General features: G+C 38.7%; 2 protein-coding genes across 3 annotated transcripts in view; one reads left to right on the top strand and one right to left on the bottom strand.

The window, feature by feature from the left end:
- plaat1l (phospholipase A and acyltransferase 1-like) overlaps nucleotides 1-2,465 on the top strand; it is a 4,702-nt gene extending 2,237 nt beyond the window's left edge. Inside the window, exons 3-5 of the mRNA XM_062414500.1 lie at nucleotides 897-985; nucleotides 1,079-1,243; nucleotides 2,336-2,465. Coding sequence (XP_062270484.1) covers nucleotides 897-985; nucleotides 1,079-1,243; nucleotides 2,336-2,401 — 320 coding nt within the window. The 3' untranslated portion in view covers nucleotides 2,402-2,465. The remainder of the gene's footprint in view (nucleotides 1-896; nucleotides 986-1,078; nucleotides 1,244-2,335) is intronic.
- Nucleotides 1,660-11,079, bottom strand: ephx2 (epoxide hydrolase 2, cytoplasmic). 2 transcript variants are annotated; one of them, XM_062414470.1, is made up of 19 exons: nucleotides 10,887-11,079; nucleotides 9,925-10,003; nucleotides 9,547-9,709; nucleotides 9,158-9,348; nucleotides 8,765-8,887; nucleotides 8,589-8,660; nucleotides 8,402-8,497; nucleotides 8,234-8,312; nucleotides 7,893-7,927; nucleotides 7,760-7,786; nucleotides 7,530-7,615; nucleotides 7,327-7,438; nucleotides 5,358-5,432; nucleotides 5,212-5,254; nucleotides 5,000-5,102; nucleotides 4,246-4,315; nucleotides 3,468-3,548; nucleotides 2,200-3,366; nucleotides 1,660-2,147 (listed from the first exon to the last, which is right to left on the bottom strand). In XM_062414470.1, the coding sequence occupies exons 1-18, from the start codon at nucleotides 10,988-10,990 to the stop codon at nucleotides 3,220-3,222; spliced, it is 1,686 nt and encodes a 561-aa protein (XP_062270454.1). In that variant the 5' UTR covers nucleotides 10,991-11,079; the 3' UTR covers nucleotides 1,660-2,147; nucleotides 2,200-3,219. The 2 variants fall into 2 exon arrangements, with proteins under 2 accessions (XP_062270454.1, XP_062270455.1); XM_062414471.1 differs by having other exon boundaries at nucleotides 5,212-5,251.
- Nucleotides 11,080-11,087: the final 8 nt, after the last annotated feature.

The raw sequence follows: 11,087 nt of genomic DNA, 5'->3' as shown, positions 1-11,087 counted from the left end.
TTAGTTTAAATTTAAAGGGTTGAAACATGAAAATAAACGTATGAATAACTTGCACACATTCTTTTTTTGTGGACCCAGCATCAAATTTCTGCTTTTAATCCATTTTGAGAGAATATATTAGAGGATTATGGCAAAAATGTCTAAGTGGTGTAACCATAAAAACTTTGTACCAAATAATTCAACTTGCTTAAAAACAGTAAATAGTCAATAAAACACCATATCAACTAGTTTGGCATGATCTTACATTATAACTTTATATTAAATAAAGCTAATGGAATACAATTGTTCCTAAATATTACATTTACTCTGGTAACCATGGAGATCAGGAACCTGACAGCTTAACTTTCTTTCTTTCTTTCTTTCTTTCTTTCTTTCTTTCTTTCTTTCTTTCTTTCTTTCTTTCTTTCTTTCTTTCTTTCTTTCTTTCTTTCTTTCTTTCTTTCTTTCTTTCTTTCTTTCTTTCTTTCTTTCTTTCTCCTCTTCTTCCCTTTATCGTTCTTTCTCCTGTTCTTCCTTTCATTTATCCTCCTACTTCTTGTTCTTTCTCTTCTTCCTCCTTTATCTTTCTTTCTTTCTTTCTTTCTAGGAGGATAATATATGTAATATTTATCATTCTTTTGTGGTTACACCATTTGAACTTTTCAGGAGCATTCAGTCTTACTTTTGGTTAAAAAATGGTGCAAATGTCATTTCAAATGATATAAAACCAACAAAAATACTAAATGTACATTTTAACAAACCTGATGCTGCTTTTAAAACTAGTTCAACTGATTTTTGAATCTCTCATCTTGCCAACCCTTATTTATCTCTGACCCATAAACAGAAATGGTTTGATAAGTCTGTTCCAGCATTTTCTATCAATCTTTAAAACGCGTGTGATGTTTGTGTTTCATCAGATTCAGACTCCAAGCTGCCGCTGTTCGGCAGAGCTCTGAGGTCAGAGATCAAACTGGATCCAGTGGAGCTGCTGGGGAAGAAATACAAGGTTTGAAACACACGAAAGATTTTAAAGGCATTAAACCTGCGATGATCTCAGGAGGAAAGAAAGAAAACATTAAAATCCTCGTCTGTTTCCCAGGTGAGCAACATGCTGGACGGCTCGTTCCCGGCCAGAGACTTCCACAACGTGGTGAAGCAGGCCATCGACGACCTGATGGGCCGCGAGGTGACGTTCGACATCCTGTTCCACAACAGCGAGCACCAGGCGACGCTCTTCAGATACGGAGTCAAGAAATCTGAACAGGTTGGCCTTTTACCATCTCATATGGGGACGTTACATTTTGGGTTTGTTGGACCTTACACTTCAGTCTGCTAAACTTTGACCTGTTGACCTCATTCATACACACCTTTTTGTGCCACCTAGTGGTAACAAAAGCACATTACAGGAAAAAAATTAGATGGCAGCATCTTGGCAGAGTCAAAAGTGGAGCAGGTATAAAACCTGATCAGATTTTATATTTTATTTATGCTTAATAATGTTTGTAGTTTGATACGTTTTACAAATGTGACTAATTTTAATAACAAGATACGACATGTGTTAGTACTCATTTGAGTCCATTGGGAAAGGGAAGGTGTAAATGTAAGGAAATAAATAGTTTTATACACTGGTGGATTCATTGTGTTGTACAGTAAAATAAACTCAGGTCTCATGAGGTTAAATTACTTTAAATGTCTTTATTTCTGCGTCATTTTTACATTTCAAGCTCACACATATCATTTCATTTGAGGCACAACAAAAATAAAAGACACTTATCAATTATCCTGTCAGTTATAGATCCAGTTATAATCAATTAATCCATAAAATGTCCAAAAATGATATGTCCAATGATAATTCCATAAAGCCAAAGTTTCCCTTTACAAATGATGTAAAACAGAGTAAATGTGCCAATTTTCTGGATAAATAATTATATAATATTAACATATTTTTACTACTATTGTTTTAATTGCTTTTGTACTTACTTATTATTTATTCTTCTTTATTGACGCTCTTCTATTTTTACTACTCTGTCCATTTTGCTGACTCAATAATGTTAATAAATCCCCAACGTGGGACTAATAAAGGAATGTTTTATCTTATTAATTGTATTAATCAGTCAATTGTTTATAGTTCTAGACACAAAGATGACAAACTATGAACTTTTTTTTGGCTCAAATTAGACACACTGCCTCCCTTTGTCTGAGTTTACAGCTTTATATTACTCAGTCTCAGTGTCTTTATCTATGTGTGTGTGTGTGTGTGTGTGTGTGTGTGTGTGTGTGTGTGTGTGTGTGTGTGTGTGTGTGTGTGTGTGTGTGTGTGTGTGTGTGCGCGTGCGCGTGTGTGTCTGTCTTACAGATAGAGAGAATTTACGAGCACATCATGCCATCGTGGGAGAAACTGTTCAAGCACAACAAACTGTGAATGCAGTTCTCCTCTCAACCACCAGAGGGCGGCGTTGCTCTCCTGGTCTTCATCACTCGACCTGATCTCTTAGATCTGCCTCTTAATAACACGACTTCACCCTTTAACATTGACCAACCATTGTTGGGGAGTAACTAGTTAGATGGTACAGTGTTTAATTGTAAAATAAATATAAGTGTAACTGTTAAAGCTACTGATGAAAATGTTGATGATTACAATGGAGGTTACATCTGAAGTCACACCTTTTAAAATTTTCCTAATTTTTTATTATTTAACATGTTACTGAATACATATATTGCTGTTTTTAATTCTTTTAAATCAATATTTTGTTTCATATTTAGTAAATAAATCATGACGTGGGCTTAAATGGAGTCACAGTACCAATTAAACCCACTTTATTCATCAAATATCTTTATTTTATATTCCAAAAATCTACATGAACTAATGAATACATTTTCAAATGAGAGATAAATGTTGCTTTATAAGAAATGATCTCCCTTATAAATCATGTCAGTATCCATGAGTTCTGTATTCGTCTTATTTTCATATTTTTGTGCAGTTTTAACAAAAAAAATGTAAATACAGAAATAAAAACTGTATTACAGAGTGCTTGTCTCTCCTTTCCTCCCTTCCTTTCCATCCTTTTTTGCTTTCTGCCCTCCTTTGTTCCTTTTTTCCTTCCCTGTATCCATCCTCTCTTCCTTCCTTCCTTCCTTCCTTCCTTCCTTCCTTTTCTGTCTCTCCTTTCCTTTCTTCATTCAATATGTTCTTCCTTCCTTCCTCCATTCCTCCCCTCTTCTCATTCCTCCCTCCCTCCCTCACAGTTTGGGTGCCATGGTAACGCCTCCAGCCTTCTTGTGTGTTTCTTGAAGCCATGATATCAGGATCCTGTTTGTCTCAGCCGGCTGGTCCATCTGAGTCCAGTGTCCGCACTCCTCGATGTGTCCTCGGCTCAGGTTCGGGATCTGAAATTAGTGAACGGATTCTGTCAGCAGGATGGACGAAATTATTGATTATTGATTATTGATTACTGATAATGCTTTTTTTGGGGAGTTTTTTTCCTTACCAAGTCCTCCATTCCCTTGGTGAAGACTGGCAGCAGTACCGGATCTTTACCTGCTGTCACCATCAGCGCCGGCATCAGCAGCTAAGACACACACACACACACACACACACACACGGAGAAATCTTCAAATTTTCAAAATCCAAAGATTGCACACACATTATTGTTCATATTATGGTTTAAAACACTTAAAACATGGTCAGAAACATCTCATTAGTAAATGTGAAGCATACTGACATCTTAAGTGTCCGTAAACTGACATTTTAACTTTAAAACATTTCATGGGGACACTTTAAAAGAGGACTAAATAACAAAAAATGTACTCATACTCGTTGGATTACTAGCAAATAATACAATCTGCCATGCAGCAAATCTGGATTTCTCTGTTTTAGAGCAGCTGATTTCATTTTTTGTGATTGAAATTTAAAAGCTTGACAATGACAGAATGAGCTCATCTGAACATCTAAACACGTTCGAGGTTTCTGAGATAAATGATACAGTGACGTAAATTGAACATTTGTGGTATTTTAAACAGACGATGAACCTACAGTATGACTGATTTGGATTTAAGAGGATAAGGAACTGATGTGAAGAGCCTGTTTAAGGGTTTATTTGATGTTAGTGTGCAGATGTTATGACCAAAGCTTCTCCAGAATAACATTTTTTAGTTGCGTTGCAGGTTTTCCCGGGATGTGAGGGTTAAAGTTCAGGTTTAACTTTTTCTGAATGTTGTTGTTTTTATAATTAATGAATCAATTAATTAACGGGCATCTTTACAAACCTTCCCTCTGGGACGAGAACACATCCACTTCCAGCTCGTCTCACCATTTCGATACCAGTTCAGTTGTCTCCTGTGAAGCAAAACACAAGAGGATTACTGACTGACTGCAGTTTATTTGATGATTTATTAAGTGAGGTTTATTCTAGAAGTATATTAAAATGCTGTGTCACTGGAAGAAGCATTCTCCATCCTGATAATGATATTTTTAGGTTTTTGGCACAAAAAATAGTTCCATTAAGTAATATTTAAAAACTAAGGCTGCAGCCAATGATTGCTGTCTTTATTAATTCATGTGCCATTCATATTTGGTCTAGAAGAAGAAAAAAGCCTTGTTTTGTTAGACCAACCAAAAACCTAGTAGTGATTAAGCAGCTGGAACTGGCATTTATTGCTTATTGTTTGATTATTATTGATTATTTTCTGTTGATTAATCAATTAATTGTTGATGCAGATATTAGGGATGTCCCCAGATTTGAACATGATCTGCGATAAAGCACAAATGATGTGTTTTAGTTTAATGTATTATTTGTATTCAGAAGCTAAAGTCCTCTTATTCCAGAGTATGTTCCTAAAGAATGATGTTTTCTGTGTAACATCTATTACCCATCAGAGTGAATATTTTCGTCTCCTGCCGATGAAACACAGATGACAGAAAATAATCAAAAATGAAGAAATTTTCTGTGAGTGCGAGCTGCTTCATTCGCTGAATATGTGAATTAAGGTTCTTAAAGCTGCAGTGTTTTATCTGAGCGACCTGAAGCCGTGCTCCTTGTACTGGCTGCAGTAGTACTGCAGGTCGGCCTCCGTTAGAATGGAGCTGCGAGGAATCTGCTCTGGTAGACCCACAAACAGCCCGCCTGCAACACAACGCAAACAGGACGTGTCAGCTTGTTTTTCTTTTTCTTTTCATTATTTTACTGAGGTGTAAAAATCATATTTAGCAGGACATCCTGAGTTCAGCGTCACCTCGAGCACAGACTCCTGCAGTGCTGAGACTGGGACGACTCTTCTGAGGACAAATGCACAGAGATAAAGAAATATAAATTTCTACCTGATACTGTATGTTTACAGTATATGTGTGAGTGTGAGTGTGTGTGTGTGTGTCTACTCACTGCTTCACTGCTGCTTGAAAAGAAAATCTTGAATGTTCTCTCCAAGTCTTTCTCCAGCTCGGCCTCCGCTACACCCTGCAACACACACACATATGTTCACATGTTACAGATTCAAAGCCTTGTTGTTGTGCACAGATGACAAATCCCACTGTGCAACGAGACTCCTCTCTGAAAGCGTTATGGGAAATTTGTTGCATGAGTGAAATGATAACTTTCCCAAAAAACAGCTAATTTTCATTTTAACATGTCTGATTGTGGACAGTCAAATATACGAGATACTGCGTGTTAATCAGTGAGATTTTGAGAGATTGTTAAGTAATTGTGAGGTTGAGGTTAGATTCAAAAGCTGTGAGAGAAACACCCAAAGAAGTAATGATCATCAAAGACTGAGGTTGTGTGTTGGGTCCTCAGTCTTCTTTTTCAAACAAAATGTCCAAGAGGAGAAGAACGACTGAAAAGCTCCACAAAAACAAAGCTGCTCAAACACTTCTCAGAAGGTTTGAGGTTGTGGGTTCAATCCTCTGTGAGCAGGCTTGTTCTTAAAAGTCAGAAACCCAAAAGTAAAGACTGAAAAGCTCAAACAAGTCAGCATGAAAGTGTTTGTCCTGGTGGAAACAATCCCAACAGCAAACATCTGTAGCTCAAAGACTAAAGTGGATGTTTGGATTTTAAAGTCAGACACCCTGAGAAAATAATGAAAAACTCAAAGAAACTGAGGTCGGCATGGCTGTCACTGTGGTGCAGATTATAAGAAGACTGCTCTGAGGGACTGGTATGAGAGAAAAGACTGAAAACTGCAAGAGAAACACACTCAGTGAAACTCCCTGTAGTGGCTGCTTAGAAGCTTTACGGTTGTGTGCTCAATCCTGGACTTTGTGCAATCAGTTGAAATCACACACCCTGAGTAAACACTGAAAAGCTCTAAGAAACGGACTCAAGTTCACCAGTCCAGGTAGCTCAGGCTGTTAGGAGACATGAGTTTGATTCTCGCTGAGTTTTTAAAGGCCAACATCCATAGCAAAGATTTAAATATGCCCAAAGAAAAGATCTCATTGTGAAGGGGACTCAGTGGTGTGGTGGGTTTGTTCGTGACCATAAAGAGAGGTGGAAGCAGAGGGTTATGGAACAAAAAGGCAAGAGCAGCTGAATACTTTTAAAAATGTTTTGCCAACTAACTTAGCATCCATAATAAGCTTCATTTAGTTTTACCAGCTCATCCTCCTGAGCTCCACCTCTTTCTGGGAGTACCTATATGTCAGTCTGCTCTCCTACTTTCCTGCTGCTCTGGTAATTTTCCATTCATCTCACCTCTGCTCCACTCTGCCGGTCAGCCACACCCACCTCATCAGTCAACTTTGTTCACCTGGGCACTCAGGTTGTTCTTTGCACTTCACATGTTAGACTCTCCAGCACTCATCTTTGGGCTGGTCTCCTGTTGCCGACCCTGCCTGCCTCAGACCTGCCAACCTCGTCTCTGGTAAATGCCTCAGCCTTCTGTCCCTGACCACGAGTTCAGTCATTGCACTTCCATGCCACCATTCTTGTAGGTTACTCCTGTTGGTATCTCTAAAAAAAGATGCAGCAAATAATACTTCAAAGCTACACCTCCTCATGACTGTCTTTATGTTCATCCTCATATTTCTATTTCTTCAGAAAAAGACTGATAACCGAAACACCACTAACATTGTCTTATTTATCAAGCTCATCCTACTGAGCTATTTCTCAATGTGGACAGCACCTTGTTCATTTGACTATTTTTAACTTTTATGAGAAGCTGATCAACAGCAAAGCATGAATAAGTAGGAAGCTTGAATAATTTGTTTTGTATTTTATTTGTGAGGAACATGAGAGGAAGACCTTAAGAGATTAAAATCTTATTTACTTACTTGGGGAAGTTGTGCACAGACATGTTTTTGATATCTAAAATCTCTCATGTGTCAGCGTGTCGGCATGATGCAGACAGACTTACTGGTTTCTGGAAGTAGAGCTGGTAGTCAAAAATGGGAATGGCTTTGCCTTTCTCTACAGGACTAACAGAAGGATCCACAGGGAACAGAGGAGTGTTCAGAGATGCTACAGCCCTTCACAGTAAAAAAACAAAACAAAAAAACATTTAGTTTCAGAGTAAAGCATGACTTGGATGAATGAGTCTGTGTATTTGTATTTGTCCACCTGACTCTCTCAGGATAATACTGAGCCATGTTCCAGACCAGGGCGCCGCCCCAGTCATGACCCACCAGGGTGACCTGAGGTATCACCTGGAAATGAGACAAATAGAGGATTTGAATTTGTTAATTTTATATCCACGAGAACACAATGTGGACAACTATTAAACTCTTCAGTTTATGTTCGAAAACTAGAGTGCTTTATGTTTACTGTAAGTGAAATGTGTTATAACTCACCATTTTGTCCATAAATGTGATTAAATCCTGGAAAATACAGTAAAAATAGAATACTAAGTTCATATTTTATAGCATTTAGAATACAAATGCATTGGATTTACAGTAATGCAAAGAATAAAAAATGCTTGTGTACCTTGCACAGCTTCTCCTGGGAATATTCTTCGATGTCTGTCAGTGGAAGAATTACATAATAAATGCAAATACATCAAAATTCAGTTGGAAGATTTTCATATTGACATTTCCTACACTGTTTACATAAACGGTCTAAACATTAAGTTAAAGCAGGAAGAAATACAGTAGTGCTGGGGAATGTTACTGTTTTCTCACTTTGCCAGAGTCAGAAACTAATATCTCTAATATATATTTTGGCCCAATTTGTGAGTGTCTATGTGATCATGATTTCCATAAGCATCCATGAAACTTGTCTGAGGGGAAGCCTACACACATTTACACATTTACAGTACAAGCACACACCTGGAGGCGCTGTAGACTCTGCATAACCTTTCATGTCCAGAGCCAACACCCTGAACCCGGCTGCTGCCAGGGCTGGGATCTACCAAAGAAAGAGAAAGAGAGAGGTGAGGATGTTCAGGCAGAGAGAGAGAGAGCAACAGGCGAGTAAGTGTCCTTTGAGCATCGTACCTGGTACCTCCAGCTGTACCAGCTCTCAGGGAAGCCGTGACACAGCAGAACTGGTGGTCCTGAGCCCATTTCAACGTAATGGGTCCTCATGCCAGGCTGAGACACAGACGGAGGAATTATCATGTCTTACTTTCGTGATTCAATTGATCTAAAACAGTTTTATATTGCCATGGTTACACATCTTTACCCTGATGGTGACGTATCCATGAGACACTTCGTCAGGGTTGCAGGATGGTGGCGGACTCTCTGCTGTTACAGCCTGGAACACACACACACACACACACACACATTTGTATGTTACCATGCTGATATAAGCACGATAGCAGACCGTGAGACTGAATTATTATGTAATCTGGTCCGTACCTGAACTCCAGTGAAGCTGGCTAGTTTCTCCAGAGCGTCTTCCAGCTTTTCCACCAAGATGGCCTTCATCCCCGCTCCTTCTGCCGCCTTCACACCTTCCTCATCTGTGTCCAACCACAGAGCCTGAAATAAGAAAATGTCAGCCAACCAATACACAGACGGCCAGACTGTTATGATACTGTTCATTTCGTCTGTTTCAACATCATGTTACACACAGATGCACATCTTTTTAGGCTGTGATAATGGGTTAAAGCTACCTAATTACCTTTTGACATAATTTAATTACATACAAGCCTAATTTAAGTTTTTTAATTTTTAGTAGTAGAAGTGATAGTAGTCGTAGTGGTAGGATCCATGATGTTCATGTATGTGTACTGTAGGTGTGTCCTCTACCTGTTGTGATGTCACTCCCAGGTGCTGCAGAGCGGAGCTGAACATTGCGGCCTCGGGGACCCTGTGACCTGAGCGACAGGACTGGAGGACCAGGTCAAAATGGCCGCCCAGCAGAGAGAGAAGGCGGCCCATTTCTTCTCTACCTGCACCGTCATCGAGCCAGTGATTGGCCAACACTGCTGTCAGTAACCCTGATGGTCGAGGAAGGAGATGTGAGGATGTGTGAATCACAGCCTTTTTTTTTTTTTTAAATAATATGAATTGATCCTTTAAGAGTGGTGGAAGAAGTACTCAGATACTCAGATGTAAAAGTGGGTATAGTACTAGAGTAAATGTACTTAAGTTACTTTCCAACAGTCCTTTAATGCATGTGTGTTTAATGTGTGTACCATTGTGACGAAGGGTGGTGGCAGTCTTCAAGACGGCTGATTGGAGGTCTGTCATCGCCTCTCTGAACTCCTGCAGCAGGCCTCTGACTGACCAATCAGACGGCAGAGAGACACTCCTGACCTGGGCCTCCTTCACACACTCTTCTTCAAATGCTGGTATCATCTATACAAACACACACACACACACACACACACACACACACACACACACACACACACACACACACACACACACACACACACACACACACACACACACACACACACACACAATAAAACTGAGTTGAAAATATGAAAGGCAGAGCTTCATTGGTTCATTGAAATATTAACTCGTGCCAACAGGAGATGATTTTATAAGCAGGGCATCACTTCACCCACCTGAGATAGCGCCACCTCGCCTCTCTCCGCCTGGCTCATGGCGCTGCCTTTCTGAGACGCCACGCTGGACAGGAAACCACTGAAACAGCAGAATTCAGTATTCTTTACTTTAAAGTACAAGTAGAAATACTGTAGTCCAAACATACTCCAACACTGGTAAAAGTCTTGAATTCGAAATGTTACTTAAGTAAAAGTACATAAGTATAACCAGAAATTGCAGTTTAAGTCAAAATGAAAAGTAATCATTAAGCACGCTGGCTTCTTTTGGAGTTATACTATTATTATATCATATATATTTCTATATGGTTTTCAAAAAAAAAATCACCAACAAATACATGTGAGAGCATTTTAATATAGTAACTCATCAATATGGAGCCACTTTTAGATACTTTGGGTAGATTAATAGTATTACAGCATCACATCATATCACTATCATGTTTTAGTTTTAGGTTTTATGATAATAATAATACACGTTATGTATATATTTAGCACATTTCACACAACAGCTTTTAAAAGAAAAGAAGAGCAGACATTTTAAACAACAGAATATAAAAATATATTATTTTAAGTAAAATCTTAAATAAATTAAATGTAGCGGATGAGAAGTGAAAAGTAGCATTAAATGGAAAAACTCAAGTAAAGTGCAAGTACCTCAAATTTGTACAGAACTTGAGTAAATGTACTTAGTTACTTTCCATCACTAACAATGACTGCACACAGCATTTAAGAGCAGTGTGCAGTGTGTCAGGTCTTACTGTAATAGTGTTGTTTTTGTTGATTCACAAGCAACTGACACATTGGGAAAAAACTAATTTGTTGTATTTTTAATGAAGATTAATCATATAGTTAACCATATTTTCCTGCATGAGCAAATTATCATTTACTTGTAATTCATTTTGATCCGGACACCAAATTACTCACAAATTTACAGTGCAGACATGTTGCGTAAGTGGTCTCCTTACCGTGGCAGTTTATGCAACTGCTCCAGTTTGTGGAAAATAGCATCAGGCCTGGAGGAGACAGCAACCCCCCAGAAGTTGAACAAGACGGCTTTCCTCTCCGCCATCTCCTCTGATTCTGAGTGAGAGGATTTGTAGTTTTTCTGTCTTTAAACAGTCAAAGGTTTTCTCTGCTGCTGCCGCTGTGTGTGGGTGAACTTTGTC

The sequence above is a fragment of the Scomber scombrus genome, chromosome 24 (assembly GCF_963691925.1).
Source record: "Scomber scombrus chromosome 24, fScoSco1.1, whole genome shotgun sequence".
NCBI classification, from domain to species: Eukaryota; Metazoa; Chordata; class Actinopteri; order Scombriformes; family Scombridae; genus Scomber; species Scomber scombrus.
This window is presented reverse-complemented; position numbering and strand designations above follow the sequence as displayed.

What these genes read in the sequence shown, in the direction of transcription:
- ephx2 (XM_062414470.1), bottom strand. Translation starts at nt 10,990, where the DNA reads ATGGCGGAGAGGAAAGCCGTCTTGTTCAACTTCTGGGGGGTTGCTGTC. An exon ending in GGTACAGCTGGAGGTACCAG is followed by an intron (nt 8,313 to 8,401) that starts GTACGATGCTCA and finishes TTTCTTTGGTAG; the next exon opens with ATCCCAGCCCTGGCAGCAGC. An exon ending in TACAAGGAGCACGGCTTCAG is followed by an intron (nt 4,316 to 4,999) that starts GTCGCTCAGATA and finishes TTTGCTTCACAG; the next exon opens with GAGACAACTGAACTGGTATC.